A 20,453-nucleotide genomic window follows, 5' to 3' on the forward strand; every position below is an offset into this window, starting at 1 on the left:
TATATATATATATATATATATATATATATATATATATATATATATATTTATTTATTTTATATTTTATATGTTTTTCGGTATTATGGTCTTCGGTGAAATGTACCACTCTGACTTGTTTTCGCTAAATTGACTGGGTACAGAGCCAAGCACCCTGGGAATAAGGCTCTGTGAAACCTAACACTGGGTAGGAACTCTTTCTGCTTCAGTTGGATCAAATCACATATCCCATGCCCTGGTGCCGAATTGTCAGAAAAGGCGGGACTGGCTACCACAAAATATGGTGTTTGATTCAGAAGACCCACAGCTGCAATGTTTTAAGGTTTCTTTCCTCACTCTTTGTATCATATTGTTTGAAATAGGCCTACCTAATAGTTTCTGTATTTCAGGTAGTTCACAGTTAGGGATATGGGCAGTTTCAAAATAATTAAAGACCCTTGGTAATAGGCAGGGGAGGAACTGGGCTGGAACAAGACTGGGAAACAGGCCGACAAAATGTGTCTCGCTGAAGGGACGGGTTTATGGTCTTTGAATCGAATGCCATTGCATCTAATGCCATTCCATCGAAATGTTTCCATCGAAAAAATGTCCATCTAATGCATTTTTTAACATTTTTTTTCTTTTTTCTTTTGTTTTGAAACCCTATTTTTTTACCCTTTAAAATGCACCTGAACAAAAATTAACCCTTTATCCCCCAACAAGTATGCATTAGATTGACATTTTTTAGATGGAAAAATTTAGATGGAATGGCATTCGATGCAAAGACCAGATACCGAAGGGACATTTTGGCCTAAACTACCAGGGCCATCTGTGATGCATCAGCCCAAACAATATCTCCTGTACAGGTGGAGTGGTGCTTCAGGCGACTCTCAGTAAGTGGGGGACTGAGTGCTTAACTGCATTTAGGGAAATGAGACGTCCAAAACAGCCAATTCTCACATCCAGAAACGGATACACTCCAGATGAGCGTGTGTGGCTTGTGGTCTTCAAACACTTTACTGTTGGGGTGAGTGTTGTGACTCATGGAATGAGCAGAGAGCGCAGTTTGCGTTACTTGCCTAGAAGGGCTTAATGCGCGAATCACTGTCACAGACCTCTTTCAGACACACCGTTTTGTGGTTATTCTTATATTCCCAAAATAAGACGCAGACGCATTTGATTCAGTTCCTTGAGGAGATCGGGTGCTGCTTGACCTGGGCTGTGGAAGCACCCCACTCCCACAGCACTCTGACCACTCGCCCCTTTCACCCATCCCATGAAAGGGTCTAGGGATTCCCAGAGTAAATTCGATTGGTGATATGTCAATGTTCGCTGATGTTCTTCTCCTCTTCAAAGTTAATCATGAAACTGGCCATCTTTCCTAAATGTGCCTTACATTTGTGCCAGTAAAGCCTATGATTGGCTCCTGCAGTTCTATTCTGCTATTCATTGGGAGGTATTTGTGTGTGTGTGAATGGAGGGTCTATTTCATTGATGACCTTTATCTTCACTGTGTGTTCCCTCCCCCCCACCTCCACCTGAGTCATCCCCAGGTTTAAAGGTGTACAATTGAAAGCGGAGGAGAAAATGTAGCAACAGGTTTCCAGGCAATATTCTGTCTTCTTTTTGTGATTGTAAAGTATTGTGAATTATTTATTAGGGCTTTATAACCAAAAAAACCAGGTTGTAACTATTTATTGTAAAAAGCTGGAAAATGACCTAGGAGACATGCAATGGTGCTCTTCTGTGTGACCTTCAAATGCACAGTTGTGGCATCGGTTTTCTGGCGATTTTAGGTTATTCTGAATAGACCTTAAAAAAAGAGAAGCGTGATGTAATAGCAAGGGAACTTCTTTGAAGTCTGTCCTATCTGTATCCAAACAAAATTGAGTAGATGGGTTACCTTCTAAATGACCTTGATAAACTATACATTGGAGTGCCCTGTAAATGCTTTATAACTTGGCTGATAAAAAAGGTAATTTTACCAACATCCTTTTAGAAACTCAATGCTGTAGAGCTCTTATTCATGGTAAATCCCTCTTTCTTTGGCCCTACTTATACATTTGGCAGTGCAGGAAAAGTGGGGTTAATTCCGTTACCGCCACGTTTCCCGCAGAACCAAACTACTTGTTTGCCAGTGGGGAAAGATGTGGGGGGGCAGAATTACTGGCACCGGTTTTACTGGTGCGGGTGATACCGGCAACCCCCCATGAAGTCCTATGTACTCCATGGAATGGGAATGTAACTTCTGTTGCAGGCATCTGTAATATACCAGAAATTCTGGTGTATCAGGCACCGGTAACGGTAGGTCCCTTTTCCAGTTTCCCGCTGGAGTTACTGGCGGGATACTGCCAAACTTATAATGACCCCCTTTGTGTTTACTTGATCTCCATGCCACTGCGCGTCCGGTTTTAAAAGCATCTCTCTTTGTAATCACTCTCTCTACGCAGGATTTCCAGTTCATCCTGAAGGGAGTTGCTCGTTTGCTGTCGAATCCCTTGTCGCAGACATATCTGCCGAACTCGGCTAAGAAGATCCAGTTCCACCAGGAGCTGCTGGTCCTCTTCTGGAAGCTCTGTGACTTCAACAAGGTACAAGGGTCCTCTTAAGAGAATGGTGTGCCAGGAGATCCTGAAAGATTTCTCACAATGTGCCACGCTGGGGAACTTTCATTGTCATAGGTTTAGCACAGCTTCCCCCTGCGTGTTGAATGAACCACACTCTGTCCAAAAAGAGGCTAAAACTATGGGTTGCAACTTGGCAAAAAGGTTTTGAACGTTCCCTCTGTTCCAACAAGAAAAAAAAACTCTGGGCACTATCATTTTAAAATAGTTGAAGGAGGGTCCTGCCTATTAATTGTGGTAAGGGGAGCATGGTGGGGGCTTCCTGTGACTCGTCACCCTACTGTTGAATAGGCTGCAGCTTTGTAGTATTGTGCCAGTTCTGTAAACCATGCCAAAGTGCAGCGTTCCAAGGGTATTTGAGCCTACAATGGGAGACCTGTCTTACTCTTCGATCTCTTTTGCTCTCTTGCAGAAGTTCCTGTTCTTTGTGCTTAAGAGTAGTGATGTCCTGGATGTTCTTGTTCCCATCCTCTTCTTTCTGAACGATGCCCGTGCAGATCAGTGTAAGTTGCCCTTTTAAAACGTTCACCAAGTTTGACATTGTCCTGTAACTGGGAGGGTACAGGAGAGAGTGGAATTAAGGATTGGGTTGGTTCCACAAAGGCACCATTCGTTCATGATGCAGGAACGATGTAGGACGTTATGCTGCCCCAGGCGAAGTGTGTATTGTGTTGGAGCATATGTGGAATATGAGGATTAGAATGTGTGCTTGTGGAATGTGGTGAAGTGAGAATGATGGCTGAGGGGGTGGCGGATAGCTGGAGGAAGAAGGAGCACAGCATGTGGCTGCTGACAGTTATTGAATAAAGAACTGAACTTTATTACCTGCTCTGGTCCATGGTCTTTTTGAGAAGCAGAATAATGCACATCATTTTGGTGACAAATCCGCCACCAGCATTCCGGATCCATATGGAAGCAGCCGCAAGGTGCCTCATTTCAAAATCTGGTACAGCATCTAGCAAAGAGCGGTGAGTGCACTATGCTGCCTTAAATTGAAGATTTAACAGGCATTTTGGGGTGAGGGAGAGCTTGCACACGTTATTGGTAACAGCCTCTGAGCATTTGAGGAATGGCCACATGAACGTGTTATGACGTGTACCAAGGAAGCCCCTCTGAAGGCCATGGAAGGGACTAGAAAAAAGGACCCCACGATGTGAGGGCGTGTGCCGCCATATTGTAGGCCAAATAGCACACACGTTTTCTTCTTCTTCATCTCAGTAACGCTTTGGCTAAGTAAGTTGCATGAAGTTTACAGATTGATCATTATCGCTCCTATTTGTCTTCTTCATCTCAGTACCTGCAAATAAGCTAGTTATTCCACAATACTTTCAGAGAGTTGTGCAAGATTGACATGGCAATCGTTCTCACTCCTGCTTGTCTCCTTCATCTCCGTACTGATTGAAATTCTGTATCCTCCCCTTCCTGATTGATGTAATGTTTTGTATAGTATGCAAAATCACAGGTGTGTGTCAAGGTTGAAAAAATATATACCACTATGGTGCTGCCATCATTTCAGGAGGCCATGGCTATAGCAAAAAAGTTGGAACACACACAGCTGTGTTAGAAAGAAATTAAAATCATCAGAAATAAAAATCAGATCATAAACCCTTGATTCCTATTTTGGCCGACTTCTCGTCCAACCTGCTGGCAAGGATTGAAAAGTGGATGCTGGCATTGATGAAGTACCAAGTGCAGTTGGTCTATCGCCCCAGCCATGACAACGCTGCAGACTGCTTGTCGAGACTTTCTGCCAACTACTGTTCCACCATTGATCAAGATGCTGCAGAGACTGAAGATTTTGTTTGTCTGGTAATTGAATCTGCTATGCTGAAATCAATGTCTATGGAAGAACTAAGAGGGGCATCTTGGAGTGATGACGGCTCCAGGAAGCTTCTCGATGCAGTGGAAGAAGGAGACCGAAAATGGGCGTTGAATGGTCTGGACAAGCGAACAACATCTGCTAAAACAGCTCTTGGGCAGCTGTGGAGAGTCACGAGTGAATTAACATTTGCAGATGATGGCTTAGTGTTGAGGCTGGTAATTCCCTCCAATCTGGTCCCGAGAATGATTGAGTTGGCTCACCATGGGCATCAAGGGGTGGCCAAAATTAAGGGCCGCCTACGCATGAAGGTGTGGTTTCCGGGGTTGGAGGACGGTCTCAATGACTTTGTAAAGAGATGTCTAGTGTTAGGCTTGAACTCCAATACAAAGGGAGCCTTGAATTGAATCCATGCCACGGAGTTGCAAGCCATGGAAAATCGTGCATACTGATTTTGTATCCACTCGTCTGGACACTCACTTCCTGGTGGTGATCGATAAGTGGTCAAGATACCCGAAGGGGGGAGTTTGTGATGTCCACTGCATTGAGAGATGTCTTACCGGCGCTGGAAAAGATCATCGCGTGCCATGTTTTTCCGGAGGAAATATGCTTTGAAAATGGGCCACCTTTCCAGGGCGAAGGGTTTGTGATTTTCTTGGTATTCACCATCGGAAGATCTCACCACTGTGGCCCCGGGTGAATGGAGAAACAGAGCGGTTTATGAGAACCGTGAACAAGGCATTCCGGATTGACCAGGAACTATTGGCCTCATTATAAATTTGCTGGTGTGGAAATATATCAGTAATAATATTAACCAATATGTTTCCGCATCAGCAATCTACAAGCCAAGAGCTGGAGGAAGGTCAGGCACCCCACAGGCAAAAAACAGCCTGCCGGTACTACCAACAATTCCCCCATGAAGTACTAAGGGACTATGGAACTCTATTGAATGGGGATTAACAACCCTTTGCGCCACTTGTAATCTGCCTGTAATTCCAGCAGGCCAAGTGGCAGGAACGGGGTAATCGTCTGGTGGTATCTCACCAGGATACCAGCAGACCTGTACTGAGGCCCTATGTCTCAAACGTGCCCTCTATCAGTTCCTGCGTGAGTATCGTACACCGCCTCACTGTTCCTCTGGGATTCCCACAGCAGAAGCGTTATTTGGCAGATGTCCCCAGGGTTTAATACCTGACCCATAGAGTAGAGTCCCAGATTTGATTGAGGATGAGCAGGTGTTGGCAGAAAGGAGGATGAGAAACAACTATGAGGGCATCAGACGAGGTCTGCAGGACTACAATTTGGTGGTAGGATACACCGTGCTGGTGAGGTGCCGACACCCAGAAGGCAACCTATCCCTCAAGACCGCTGGAGCTTGTGGATGTAAAAGGTCCATGGTGACGGCATCCAATGGTCGTGACACTGTGACCAGGAACTCTTGCTTCTTCAAGAAGATGGTTGCCTGGGACCCCATCCAAGAGGAGACTGTTCCATACCCCTCTGGTGCTGAACGTTCTGGTGAAGAGAATGTTCATGATTTCCCTGATGAAGAGGTGTCTTGGGTCCTTGAAGAACATGGTGCTCCTGTTCGGGGCGGTGGAGGTTGTCCCGGAGCATGAAGGAGGGAAAAGGTACCCTCAGAGTCCAGAAGACAGCCTGCACGTCTGCCGGACTATGTTGTGGATGTGCGAACACTGTTCGTTACACTCTGTGTCCTCAGTTTTATGAAAGAGGAGGAGTGTGGTGAGGTCCCTTTACACTGTACCACAGGGGTCTCTCATATAAATGGGGCATCACGCTGGAAATGCACAAGCAGAGCCAGTACGTTTCCTGGGTGCTCGTTGGTGTGATTGGGTTCTGACATTATCGAGGTCCTGCTGCCTCACTGCAATGATGTTACTGTGTTAATACTGCTGGAGTGACTGTGTGTGTGTGTGTGTGTGTGTGTGTGTGTGTGTGTGTGTTTTTATGGGGTACCCCGTTGTTCATCCTTTACTCCATTTTCCTCATCAAAACTTGCGCCCCTTAATCTCCTGCTTAGAGGTATGAAAGAGAATGCCCCTGGTGCCTCATATACTGGCAGCGTTCACAGAGTGGCAGAGACCTCCAGACAACAGGGTAGGAGGCATTACAAGGAAAGGAGACTGGGAGTATCCCCCACCCTCGTTTCCATGCTCGCCTTCTGCGGGGGGCAGTCTGGTCTAGTAGCTGGACTTCGTGCTCCCCATACTGCCACTGTCCTGAATGCCGTCTGTGGGCGGGAGAATCAATGTTTCACACACTTTATTGCTCATTCTCTGTCCTAACTTTCATTCAACAGCCAGAGTTGGATTAATGCACATTGGCGTCTTCATCCTCTTGCTGCTCAGTGGGGAGCGAAACTTTGGGGTCCGATTGAACAAGCCATACTCTGTGCGTGTACCGATGGACATCCCAGTCTTCACCGGGACCCACGCCGACCTGTTGATTGTGGTGAGTATTTGACAAGTATTGTTGGTGTTTTGGGTACGTTTCTCTCTCTGGAGAACATCAGAATCTGGGAAGCATTCTCACATTACTTCAAATTCATAAATGATTCTTTACGAATGGGATACACGAGTGCATGCACGACCTCACAAGCAGCCATGCCCTGCCTCATGACCTATCTAACAGCTTCTGCAAAATTGAAGAGAGATACTTAGAAGGTTTTGAATTAATCATAACTGCTGGCATTGCTCTGGGTAACGCCTCTAAGCATTGGTTTTAACACTGCCATGTCGTTACAGAAGTTGAAAGACCCAGTCAAACAAAATCTGCTTGGTCACATCTTTTCTGCATGAGACCATAATGAACCCCAGATATGTTGCAACTTTGCTGGGTGTCATCGGTAGGGTGCATCCGTGGTCTCGGTCTTATAAATGATGTAGGAGGCACATGTACCTTTGGTCCTCTTTACATGCTATTGCTATTGGAGGGTAATTCATTCTTACTCATCCTCCTACAACTCTTACTTGGTTGGATCATTGTCCCATAACCTTTCAAGTGGTTATTCCATCCTACTGTCTTGCTTCCCCAGGTTTCTCTGGCAGTCATCTCTGGTTTCTGCTCCCTTCGAGATATTTCAGACTCTTCTCTCGCCTCTGCATTAGTCCTCATGCTTGATGGTACTTATCGGCATAATGACCGCAGTGACTTAGTTGGTGTATCATTGCTATAATGTCAGTTTGACATTCTGGACCCAGTAAAAATATATAAAGCCCAGAAAGGGAAGGCTCCAATGCTTTTGCAACATAGTGAAGAATTTACGCAACCAAGCAAAGAGCCCTAGAAACAACGTGGCATAAACATATGGACCAGGAAAATATACTTTACACACTTTCCTTCATCCCCTGTCATCAAGCTATATACAAGGCAAAAGAAATGTTTATAGTACCAGAATCAGAGAAAATGCAAATAGATACAGAGGCAATTTTGAAGTAGTACAGGATCTTTCATCTCTGGAAGCTACTTCCAGACCCTTGAGTCCATCTTCGGAACTCTGTGATAAGGTTCAGAATTTCTTTTTGAGTAAAATAAGTGAAATACAGGGCCCCCTTTCTGTAATTGGGAACACAGGAGGAGGAACTCACAATCGTTGCAAATTAGGAACTCTCTTCACATAAATTGTTTTCCTTCCATGGTGTTTCCTGCGTCGAAGTGGAGACTGCACTTTTAGCTGTTAAACTTTAAAATTATCAAGTGGATCAAAAACTAACTTCAGTTGTTGAGAATTCTCTAAAATCAGTGTTCTGATTATGACTAACATTATGATCTCCTTTTCATGACTGTCTCAATCATGCTTCGATTTGCCCAATTATCAAAGAAATCCCATCTGAACCTTGTCACTTCGTGTAATGATCGACCTGTTGCTAATCTGTCATTGGTCTCCAAACTCCTGGACTCCTTCACACTCATTTGCAGGAGTTTGTAATTACCGACAAACCTCTAGATGATTATCGATCTGGGACACAGCACCAAGTCCACTCTCCTATTCATCTGGGACCCTACTCCTCAGACGATCAGGGACACTGTTCCACGGTCTGCTTGCTCAATCTTTCGGCATCCTCCGATAAGGTGGACCACAGAAACTTGCTCCAGAGTTCACTCAAGGAGCTATTTATTGTCTATTTTCTTTTCTATTTGGAAGAACAGGGAGGGCTTATACTTGGTTCAGCAATTTCTGATGTCCCAGATGCAGTAAGTACATCAGGGTACATCCAACGCGTCCTTACTTGATAATCTGTATATTCAACCTCTTATTAGCATCATTCATGCATGGGATATCAGTCATCTCCTGATGACGTGCAACTCTTTTGAAATCTTGAACCACCCATCAACTCAGCTTGACCACCTCAATTCCTGCCGTTCTGCCAGACAGGATTGAATGCTCAAGATGTTGCTACAGTTGAATCCAATAAATTCAAAACCAAAACCTTTATTCTCGGCCCTCCCAAGGAGCACTAAACATCTCATTCCAGGGATTGAGCTACTGAATCGTCTTACTACAGTTACTGTATCAAACGTCCAGTCAGGAATTTATGCATAATGCCCCTTCCGTCCCATAACCTTGAAATTAGGAAAACCTGCTTATTCGAGAATACATACCTATTGTTCCCTTTCTTGTCATAGAGGATCGAGCAGTTGTGGGTGGGAGCTGCAATGCCCTATTAGCAGGACTCCCACAGTCTTCTATCAGCAAACGGCAAGATATTCAGAATGCCGCTGTGAGACTTACTCTAGGTCATAGGAAATCTGATAACATCTGCCAGGAGGAGTTTGTTTCACTGGCTTAATGTAAAAAAAATGCATCATATTTAAAACAATGGGGGTCATTAGGAGTTGGGCAGTATTCCGGTGCTAAATCTGCCGGAATACTGCCCAACAGAAAACCGGTGGTGGCGGAGTTAGTCCCCATTTTTTCAGAGTCCATTGAACTCTATGCGGCATTTTTGCCAGAAATACTGTGGTGGAAATTCCACCGCAGTGATTCTGCCAAAACTTGACAGAGTTCATGGCTGGAGGTGAAACCTCCAACTTTCTGCCAAACTTGTAGTTGGGTAGTGCGGTAATGCGGCTGCTATGATAATTACCGCTGCATGTTTACTGCACCGCCCAACTCGTAATGAGGCCCAATGTGACTTATCCATTAGTGTTTTTGGGGTCAAGCACCAGCTTATCTTAAATCTGTCAACTATCACTATAATCCCCCATTTTCTCTAAGATCGACCAATAAAGGCCTGCTTGATGTTCCCAATGGTCGCTGCGTTTACCTGGAGACTGCCGTTTTTTAGTTAGGGGTTCTAATCAATGGAACAGGTTTCCAGCAAGTATTTGTGTCCGTAATCTTGTCCTCAATTTTAAAAGCTTGTTCAGACATTCCATTCGTTCTGACGAAGTCCATGCTGCTCGCTTCTACTAACTAAGCTCTTTGTAGTGATGACCAATGCCAAGAGGCGATGCAGTTATGCAGTCTACACTATACAAGTGGTCCCTCTCGCTCACAGGAAGCTCGGGGCTCGAGTCTGGGCATACATCCTACTTATGGTGACTTAGTTATTCACTAAGCAGTGGAGTATGTAATGATGGCTTTGCTGTCTTTTCATCGGACCCCAGATTGGCCATGGACTGAGTAATGTGACCAGCTACCACACCCTCTCTTGCAGCTGCTTGATTGGTTTCTGGGTCCCTGTGTGTGTGTGGAGCTGCCTACATCTGAATTGATCCAGATATCTATCCTATCCTTGATTTCCTTTCTCTGACACTTCTAGGTGAAGCTTTCTGGGATGAAGTGTTTTCTTTCTGTTCCTTTTGTTTAACGCAGAGCCCAGCGATGGACCCGGCTAACAATAAATAAAGAATCCACATGGCCGGCATATTGCAGCTCGCATCGACTGGGGCTTCTTGCCTTTGCAGTTCATAGGCTGGGTATGTGATGGCACCTCTCGCTGCTCCACTCTTTCTTTCTCTCTCTGTATGCCAACCCTTCCTTTGGACAACATTCTTGTATGTAGGCTGGCACTGTATACATCCTTTAAATACACACATGGGCCAAGGCCTTGTCCAAAATTGTTTGCATAAGTCACCTGATCTTTTGATAAGGGATAATGGAGAGAGTAAAGACAGGACCTTAGATCGTGGTCTAGCTAAGCCTCTGAACGGAATGTATCCTGATCTTGCGAAGTCTCTGAACTGAATGTATCCTGATCTAGCTGCGCCTCTGAACTGAATGTATCCTGAACTAGCTGCGCCTCTGAACTGAATGTATCCTGAACTAGCTGCGCCTCTGAACTGAATGTATCCTGATCTAGCTCAGCCTCTGGACAGAATGTCAGCAAGTCCCTGCACATAGACAAGAGTATGTTTGACGGAGTGTCCCTGCAGTACCTGCAGCTATCCAGGCAATGTTGGAGCCTGGACATCTTTGTGTGCTGCACAAGGATTTAAAACCCCATCTTTCTGCGGAGCGCGCACAGTGTGTGATGGAGTGTCTAGGCAGTCTGCAGTTCCCGGTCGTTCCATTCGGGCATATTATTTGACCATCGAAGCGAATCGTATTGATCATGGGGGTGACCCCCTGCTATTGCTGTGGCTTGTTCTTGCATTCCTCGGATTTCACTTTAATTGTAGCAACCAGCAGTATGCCTCACATTGGGCTTCGTAGTAAAGTTTGCTCATCATTGGCCCTAAGGAGTGAAATGTCAACTGTTGTGGATCTACAGAACGGGAGGTACCTGTAGCTCGTTTGTACTGAAATCCCTGTGGTAGGCAACGCTTTTGAGTTACTTGGTGGGGCAAAGGGGGTGTTAGCCCATGTGCAGCGCTGATGTCTTTTTGACTCGGAAGGACCCTCCAGTGATTAAGAACCACAATGTAGTACAGCTGCTTGCTTCAACACCGTAAACCTCTGTTTATACAGTTTACATGCCATCGAAACCTGCTCCCCCAGCCTAGTGCTATAGGGCACACAGTGGTTTTCAGAAGATTCTTTTCAAGGCTTGTTATCATCGAGCAGAGGACTGCTAAAGGAAATCACCGATCTGGAGCGTATTTCACATTGTGGGCAGGTGGAGGTGCGGGCTGCTATAGACGATAAGGCCAATCAGATGTGTTTTTCCTGATCCTAAGTTCCTACCGGATCCTTCTATGAGAAACGAGATCTAGGGGGTAAACACGAAGACTAACAACAAGGCACTAGACAACCTCCCACAAGCTAAAATGAATGTCGATGAAGACGCTGAATGCATGCGCGTTGAATTTCTGAGAGCCGTGCCTGTGTCATTATCAGAGTGTGCCCTTGCACCTACATCCACATCGACGACTGCTCGCTCCATGCGTGCTAATGAGGTGGTGGCAGTTTCCCCCCATCCCCGCTGTTCTTACGGCGTGTGACGTAGACTGTGACATTGTTAACCATAAGGCAGTTACACCTGTAAAGGTGTCGGCATCACTCGAGGGTCATTGTAACTTTTGCAATCTCCCAAGAGTGTTTGGAGGGGTGTGTTGTGGCCCACTTTCGGCTTCCGCTCTATTTACCTCTCCCCTACGATTAAGTCGACTGTACCAGCCACCCTTCTTCCCCACCTATTGATGAGGCAAAAGGCTCTCTCTCTCTCTCTCCCTTCATGCCATCCATCAGGGGTGGGTGGATGAATACTTGCAAAGTTTCTTTCGGTTTAGCACCTGACCCCTCGAAATGAGCATCTAATGGCGTGCTCCGGTGAGAACCACATGTAGGGGTGGCTCCTGTGCATCATTCTTTGACCTTGGCCCTCTCAGCTCTGCTGAAATGGCATGACAATGTGGCCAGTGCTCTAAGGGAGCACTATGATAGCCAGCTTAAATACTCAATGTTCCCCTATCAAGGGTTATATTGCTGGTATTAGAAGAGATGCTAAACCTAATCTAGTTGTGGTGGATGCCTCAGCACAGACCACGGAATGTTTGGACATGGAGAAATTGTTAGTGAGGACCGAGGAGGAAGTAGAGGGAACAGCTAGGTTACAAGTTTCCCTCCTTCTTGTAAACCAGAGTTTCTTTGAGGATGGGCAAACGGCTTCATTATTTTTTTTCCTCCCCCAAGTGCGAGTGTCTGCAAGTGGCTGAGGAACTAATGTAGGAAAACGGTGAAAGAAGTGTAGTGGTCGTGGAGGAGGAGGGGCCTGAGGAGACAGGCAACTTTCCAGTACTCCAGCTGAGAAAACCTAAAAAGGGGACCCAAAGAAGGTTTAAAAAAATAAAAAGGCTGGAAGAAGAGAATGCATCATAAGGGTCTCGAAAATGTGAAATCTGACCACGCCACCGATGACCAACGCGTTAGCTGATGGTCAGCCACTTGATAGACAACCGAGTGATGGTAGAGATCCTCAACACCATTATCCGTCTGAGGATGCCGTGGAAATAGGAAGTGCACTCCCCTGTGTGAATGGGCTGGCACTTAGGGAAATACCCCATCATTAAACCCACTAGTTCATTTGTTTTGTGTATCTACGCAGTTTGATTTGGTGGCCCACGAGCTCCAAAATGAGGCAGGACTGACAAAACAAGCTGCGGACAACCATCAGGCAGATCATGGGGGTTATGTTACTGACAATAGATCAATGGAAAAGTCCTCCCTAATAAATCCACCTCATTGAACGGCCTGTGGCGACTGCCTTCCTAACATTAGAAGAGCCAAGGCGATTGACATGCCAAGCTTTGGGCCAGAATAATTGCAAAGGGAAGCTGTGAGGCTACCTCTGATTCTAGTGGAATTTTGCACCGACTACCGTTTTGATAAAGTGATCCTGCATTTTACCTCCCATCTAGCTATGGTGCAAGTTGTTTCTGCCGCAGACTACGTTAGGTCATGGGGGTATGATAGCTCTATATTTCTGCCGAAACCCAGTATGTGCGTTGAAAATAGGAGTGACCTAAAGCCAAATGAACAGAGGTTGTAGCCCGAATCAGCATTGCCTTACAGATCAAATGTTATAGAGAAAACGGTTTAAAGCAACAGATAACGAGCGCTTTCACTGGTAGGCAGTAATGCCCTTGACACCCGCCCATTCCACCCTCAATAACAGGGGGTCACTACCTTTTGAGCAGAAAAATTCCACTAACTTCCTGCAACAGTGGGGGTTCTGCTCATCTGTTTCAAATTGAGAGTGTGGATGTATGCACAGTTGCAGGAGCCCTGCCTTCAGGAGGTCCCTGTTGTGGATGGTTTTACCTTGTTACTTTCCCCAGCATAGAAAGGGGATAAGGGTACCTGTCTCTGGATTATTGTGCAGTGTTAGTAATAGTCTGCAGGTTCAACCAGCACTCTACGCGCAACCGAGCGCGTTTGTACAAGCAGTGGAGTTAAACTGCGACACTTCTCTTTATCCTTTGTTAAAGTTCCCCTGGATACTGAATCTGTATTGGAGCCCTTCGAAGGTCTCCCAATTAGATTTCTTTGATGGAATAGAGAACTGTATTAACTAGCACATTTTAAGAAACTCTAATTCTATTCTTTTGAGTGGTGACCTGAATGCTTTGTGTTCCAATGTTAAAGGATGAACGCTGTACATCCACAAATAATGCCGTGATGACAAGGGGACGGGCATGGATGCCGCTTATGGATGCATGGGGGTTTCTGCATTTTAAATGGAAATGTGTTGGGCGATGAAACACCTTCCTACACTTGCTATAGAGTGTCTCACACCAATGTTTTGGATGACTTCTTTGCGTCGGCGGACATTTTTATAAACAGTGAATCCCTGAATCGTGAGGTTTTCAGTTGGCGATCACTTCCCTCTTCTTTTGAAATGGAGGGTTCAGCTGAAGCTCGTGTTCCATGATTTGTATTCTATTGCTTGGGAGATTAGCCATCGTAGAACTCGTATATCTTGGAAAAAGCCGCAATACAAAGGTTTTTAACTCTTTCTGTCATGTATTCAGATGAGAGGTTTGATGAACTATTAAGAAATGTTGCCTATTGGGACATCATTAAGGAGGTATATGAGTTGATAGTCTCCTAATAAGTCCCAGGTCGTCCATAAACACGCTTATGACCCCGAGTTACAGTGCAACAAAAGAGAATTGCAAAGAGCTTTGAGGGGAATCCCCACTGTAGCTATGATTCCGCGTAAGAGTATAAGGAACCTGTACAGGAATTGGAGATGGCACTATAAGCACAACCAGTTGTTGAATGACTCACAGAAAGTACTTGAAGGCATAGCAAAGATTCACGAGATGTTTGCCGACTAATACGCGCTGATTCAAAGTTGCAAACGAGTACACAAGTTAACCCTGTTGCAGAAGGTAAATGGATACGGCATTTTCAGCAGTGCCAATACGAATGGTGAGTCGATTGAAGTATTAGACACTGTTGAAGAGGCTTGGCAACTTGAGATGGACTTGGATGGTTTATGTGGTTTGATTTCCTGCAGCAGTAATTCCAGGGCTCCTGGCTCTGATGGCCTGTCTTTTAAGGGGAATGTTCCTTTCTGGGGAAGTGCCCTGTTGGCAGTTTTCCAATGGGTTTTGGCTCATAAGCAGATTCCCGACTCCTGGCTAAGCTCGTTAACAATACCCATATATAAAAAGCGACGCAGACCAAACTCGTCCAAATATAGACCTATAACCTTGCTGGATGTCCCATCGAATGCTTGCATCTTTACTGCTGCAGGACTTGACAGCATGGGCCAAGAAGACTAAGAGGTTAGATATTTTGACCGTTTTCTGGAAGGGCACCGAAACATACGCAAATGGTTTTATTCTCCGTTTGCTCAAAAATGAAGCTGTGCAGAGGTCCATACCAATATATATATCGCTTTTATCGACTTCTCCACGGCCTTTGAAAGTATTGATAGGAATAGTTTAAAACTTCTAAATTGGGGTTGCCCTACATCTTTGTTAAACCTGATCGTAGCTCTGCACTCTAGTACTGTTATTCGGGTCAGACTTAATAGACTGGGTATACTTTCCCCACCTATCCGAAAGAACCGCTGCCTAAAACAGGGCTGCATTTTAGCACCACTTGGTTTTAGTCTGTTTATTTTGGCCATTGCCTCTGCTTTTAACTAAACTCGTTGCTTCCCACCACGATTAGCATCAAACCGATGAACTTTTACATGCGGACGATATGGTCCTGATGGACTATACTCCACTGCTGGCCTTGAAGAATATGCCTAGTGCAATAGTCGGATCATAAATGTAGAGAAAACAAAGGTATTTTCTTTTCGACCTGGAAGGAAACTTTGTCTTGGGAGGATAGCTCAGAAGCAACGTGCTCGCCTTGGAAGCAAGATGAGATGGAGCAACACAGGTTCGATCCCCGGGGCTGCGCTTAGAAACCTCTGGGTATTAAGCGCGTTAGAAATAACCTATCATATCATATAGTAATTTTTGGAAAAGAACTCCACTTGAAATGGTGGCTCATTTTTATTTATTTGCATTTTTATTAAGTCCCATTCAGTTTTCTAATGATCAAAGATGCTCTCCTTGGCAGTCCACACTACACAGATAAACAAGAAATATGGTCATTTCTCTCTTATCCCTGTCATAGAGTTTCATAATAAGAAAGTAGTTCCGGTTGTTACTTATAGTGCGGGAACCCTTTTAGTAACATCAACAACTGGAGTAAACTCGTTTTTTTTTTGGCAGAACGTTTTAAGACCCCTGTGGTTGTTTCAGCAGCTGCTATTGTATATGAACTTTGAAATTTAACTTTAAGACATTTATATAGCGGTGCCATGGACCCGAGGGTGTTAGGGCGCAGACAGGACGAACAGCATAAAACATAATCGGAGGCCCTGTCTAACAAAGAAGCTGCTCAACCAGAACTTTAAGAAGGATTAAGTAAACAACAGTGTTTGAACTGGGACAACTTTCCCTCGTGGTGCATGTTTTATGGAAAAACACGGTCTTATTGTTAAAGATCGTATCACTTGAGGAATCCACTAACTGGTGGCAACTAAAAAAGATCAGAAATAACCTTAGTGCATCGTGTAATACGTGGGAGACTAAATGTGGGCAAGCTATGGTACGGTATAACGTAACCTTGGAACTAATAGGACAAGTCCCACAAAACGGAGAAAATACATGTGGGAACTGGATTGGATCTTTTCTATCCAAGATGTACGCAAATACCGGCTCCACTCAGGAATTCTATTGGATGTGAGGCCCCTCGCGACATTACCTGAATATTTAAACACATTCCTGAGTGCATTTTGGCGCTCTGTATTTCTGCTTCTACAGCTACAACTTTTTCCTACTAAAGCGATCCTTTGGGCTCAGGAGAAGGTTAAGCGAGAACTTAGAAGTTATGGATTTTGTCAAGAAAAAGGGAGTATTGAGACAATCTACCACTTAGAATAAACATAGACGTCTCTTTTATTTTGGTCACCTCTTAAAGGATTTTAAGTAGCCTAGTATGGCAATACATTCTGACCTCTAGAAGAAATGGTTTGCATTTCGCAGCATTGCGCTTTTTAAAAGAATTGTTCCAGTCAGGTAATATGCCTTTTTTACGACTGTCTTATGATGATCAATTGGACAATGATCATGTCTATCGCGATAATGTGGCAAACAGTTGGAATTTGTTTTAATTTATGAATTCTAAATGTTTACATTTTTTAAAAACTTTGTGTACACGTGTGAAAGAAAAATGTTTTAATCTATTAGGAAAGGTGTGTGTCTTTGCTGATATGTATGTTTTTGTATGTTTTCTTTGGGTGGTGAAAAATTCCTTGTTTGAACAAACATCACTAATAAAAAAGAAAGAGAGAGAGAGAGAGAGCGCCAAAGGTCACTAGTCTTCCATTCTCTGGCCGTCACACACGTGTGATGTTGCTTCTATACCCTCTTGGGGGAACTTTGAGAATGTGGCCTGCTGACATGCACGTGATGTGCAAATTAGGCACACGACAGTAGTGCCAGGCTGCTGGACCGGGCATGTATTGTGGATCCAAGGGCCATTTCCCGTGAGGGGTCCCTGTGCTGAGATTGGACTGCAGCTCTATGGTGTGTGTGCAGTGCTGTGCTCCTTTCAACTGCCTTTGAATCTTTGCTATCACGATATGCTGTCTTTAAAAAGGTGTGAATGGGCTCATATTGCACCTCGATAGTCGCGCCATAGGCATAATGAGCAGGTGTCATCTTCTATAAGAATTGTGCATGCATAGGCCCTGTATAAGCACCGCTCACAGGTACCGTCTGTAGACGTCACTGATGAGAAATGTGCGCAGCGATGTCCTATGTAAGAAGAGGTGGGTTTTAGGCTCTAGGAGTGGAACCTGCCAGTGCTAAGCTCCAATTGTATTGTGTTTGTGATTTGGGCAAGATCACAGGAGCGGTTTTGGGGTTTAGCCTAAGCCCCAGTTTGGTGAGTAGGAAAAAAGAGGTTTGTTGCTCCCGGCTATCTTGCTTGGAGTTTGTGAAATAAATATTTTTAACACTTTGGTTGGTATGAATTAATTCGTTTATTGTTGGTGTTTTTCTTGGGTGGTTTTTTCATAAATACATGTGTTTACCCCCTCAGTGGGGTTCAGAAGCAGCAGAGCACCGCCTGGGACGCCAGACAGAGCATACAGGGCCCAACAGGAGCCAGGACTGCCTTAAGGACAGTTCAATACTACAGAACCCCACTGAGGGCACACAGCAACCGTAATTGGCCTTGAGAACGACCGTAGGGTCGAAACACGTGTCGGCTGACCTTAACTTGCTCGTCAAGTTCCAAATAGTGTTTCTCAAAACCACATGTATTTATGAAAAAACCACCCAAGAAAAACACCAACAATAAACAAATTAATTCATACCAACCAAAGAGTTAAAAATATTTATTTCACAAACTCCAAGCAAGATAGCCGGGAGCAACAAACCTCTTTTGTCCTATGTAAGAACACTCACGCGCTGTCCCTGTCTAATCACATTGCCCACAGATGAGCCCTGGTCAAGTACAGTGCACACATAGTTCCTGTTTAAGTAAAGTTCATACAGCCGTCTTCCTATGAGCACCTTTTACACCTTCCTTGTGTGCACACGGATAGTTCCTGTGTGAGCACAGTAACCTGCCCTTATATAAGCACAGTACTCGGTGATGATCCTAGCATTAGCACACTTTACACATCTAGACCACCTATAGGCATATTGCTTATAGATGGCCGTGTAATAAGCACTGTGCACAAATATAGGTGTCTGCATAAGCATTATGCAGTCAAATAAGCATGTGTAAGCACATAGAATACACATAGTTGTGTATAAGCACAGTGTGTGCAGACCAGTCAAAGATTGGTGTGCCCAGGTAATCCTTGAGGGGCACAACGTCTCTGAATAAGTCTCTCTCTCTCTCTCTCTCTCTCTCTCTCTCTCTCTCACACTTAGGCAAGCTCTCACATGCCTGCACACTCATACTCACACCACCCATCCCGCCAGCACATGCATAGCCTGTTCTGAGCTCCTCAATCAGAACTGGTCCATGGACAGGCCTAAACATTGCCCTGCAAGGACACTGTGCAGACACATGCTGCAGTAGTAATAATCCAGTGTTAACTTTTCAGTCATGTTCTTGTGTGAGAACGTGCAAGCAGATCGTCCTTACACTGTGACCGTGTATTACCCGGTATAAGCATGGCCCACACAGATAATCCATGTGCCAGCATGTTTGTTTGTTTGTTTTATTTGCTTATATAGCCAAAGGTATCTGGGCGCTTTTCTTAGGGTACAACATGGTTACGACAATAATGCAAAATACAGTAATAGATACAGTAATATACAGAAATATACAAAATGAGGAAATATACATACAATATGTACAGGGTTCATAACATAGCTTAGGACAGTATTGCAATAAGCCACAGGAGGCCAGTTGGTGGGGCATACTTAAGCTATGGACGTGGCCGATAGGGTAGCTGGGTCCTGGAGTCACGATAGTACATAGTGGTAGTTTGTGAGTACAGCCAAGTTTTTACTTTGTTCCGGAATGAAAGGAACATTGGGTCTGTCCTTAGTGCAGGTGGTAACTTGTTCTAGGACTTGGCCGCGAGCACAGGAAAACTGGAACCTGCTGCTTTGTTAAGTTTGAATTTAGGAATGTTCAGACAGTGGGCATAGTTGGCTCTGGTGGGTCTAGTAGATTCTTTCCTAGAAAATGTGTCCGTCAGATACTTGGGTCGCATGCAGCTCGCATGCAGCTAACCCTGTCCATACGTTGCCCTTTCTAAGCATGGCATGCGCATATACACACCGATCGCCGTGTACATGCAGATAATGCCATCTGAGGGGCGGATGTAATACAAGGGATAGTTGTACACAGTGGGTTTGTTATTGCACTAGTCTGGACTGCTCGTTTACAATGTACACTAATACGTGTGTAAATTTGTTCCCCCCCACAGGTATTTCACAAGATAATAACGAGCGGGCACCAGCGTCTGCAGCCTCTCTTCGACTGTCTCCTGACTATCGTGGTGAATGGTAGGCATTGCGCCCAGCGCCCCCTGACCTGGCTGAGGGAAAAGAGAAGAGTGCTGCCCTAATCTCCTGAGCAGAGCACCACACCCCATGGGATCCCTGGCGGCCCTTTACATGTGGGCTCATTGCTTCACCGCTCCCTCCCCCCGTGGGCCCCTTTTCCAGCATCCAGCTCCTGCTGCTCCCTCTGCTCTCCCAGCCACAGACTCCCTATTTTTCCTGTCCTCTCTCTCTCTCTCTGGAATGTGGCTCTGCGCCCCTTTTTCCCTGCGTTGTCTTGTTTTCTCACTCTGTCTTCATCCCTTCCCACCCATGCATCCTCCCCTGCCCCCGGATCCCTCTGTTCCCCTTTCTCCCTGCATACTCCTGGATTTCCATTACTTCCCACCTCCCCATTGACCGATTATGGCCTTTTCTCCCTCTTACGTCACACCCATTGACACCCTAAATCTCTTTTTCTGTTCTCGCCCATGCAGGCACCCATTGCCTAGCCTGTCTAATGCCCACACAGTCTCTGATTCCTGTGCCCTCTCGCCCTGCTACCCACAGACCACCTGCTTCCCCCAGTTCTCACCCACCCATGGGGT

General features: G+C 45.1%; 1 protein-coding gene across 1 annotated transcript in view; it reads left to right on the plus strand.

Annotated features, from left to right (window-relative positions):
• HID1 (HID1 domain containing) overlaps positions 1-20,453 on the plus strand; it is a 396,446-nt gene that overhangs the window by 298,583 nt on the left and 77,410 nt on the right. Inside the window, exons 9-12 of the mRNA XM_069654845.1 lie at positions 2,427-2,567; positions 3,013-3,103; positions 6,740-6,891; positions 19,791-19,869. Of these exons, the coding sequence (XP_069510946.1) occupies positions 2,427-2,567; positions 3,013-3,103; positions 6,740-6,891; positions 19,791-19,869 (463 nt within the window). The remainder of the gene's footprint in view (positions 1-2,426; positions 2,568-3,012; positions 3,104-6,739; positions 6,892-19,790; positions 19,870-20,453) is intronic.

This window comes from Ambystoma mexicanum, chromosome 3q, assembly GCF_040938575.1.
Source record: "Ambystoma mexicanum isolate Mex_15411 chromosome 3q, UKY_AmexF1_1, whole genome shotgun sequence".
NCBI lineage: Eukaryota > Metazoa > Chordata > Amphibia > Caudata > Ambystomatidae > Ambystoma > Ambystoma mexicanum.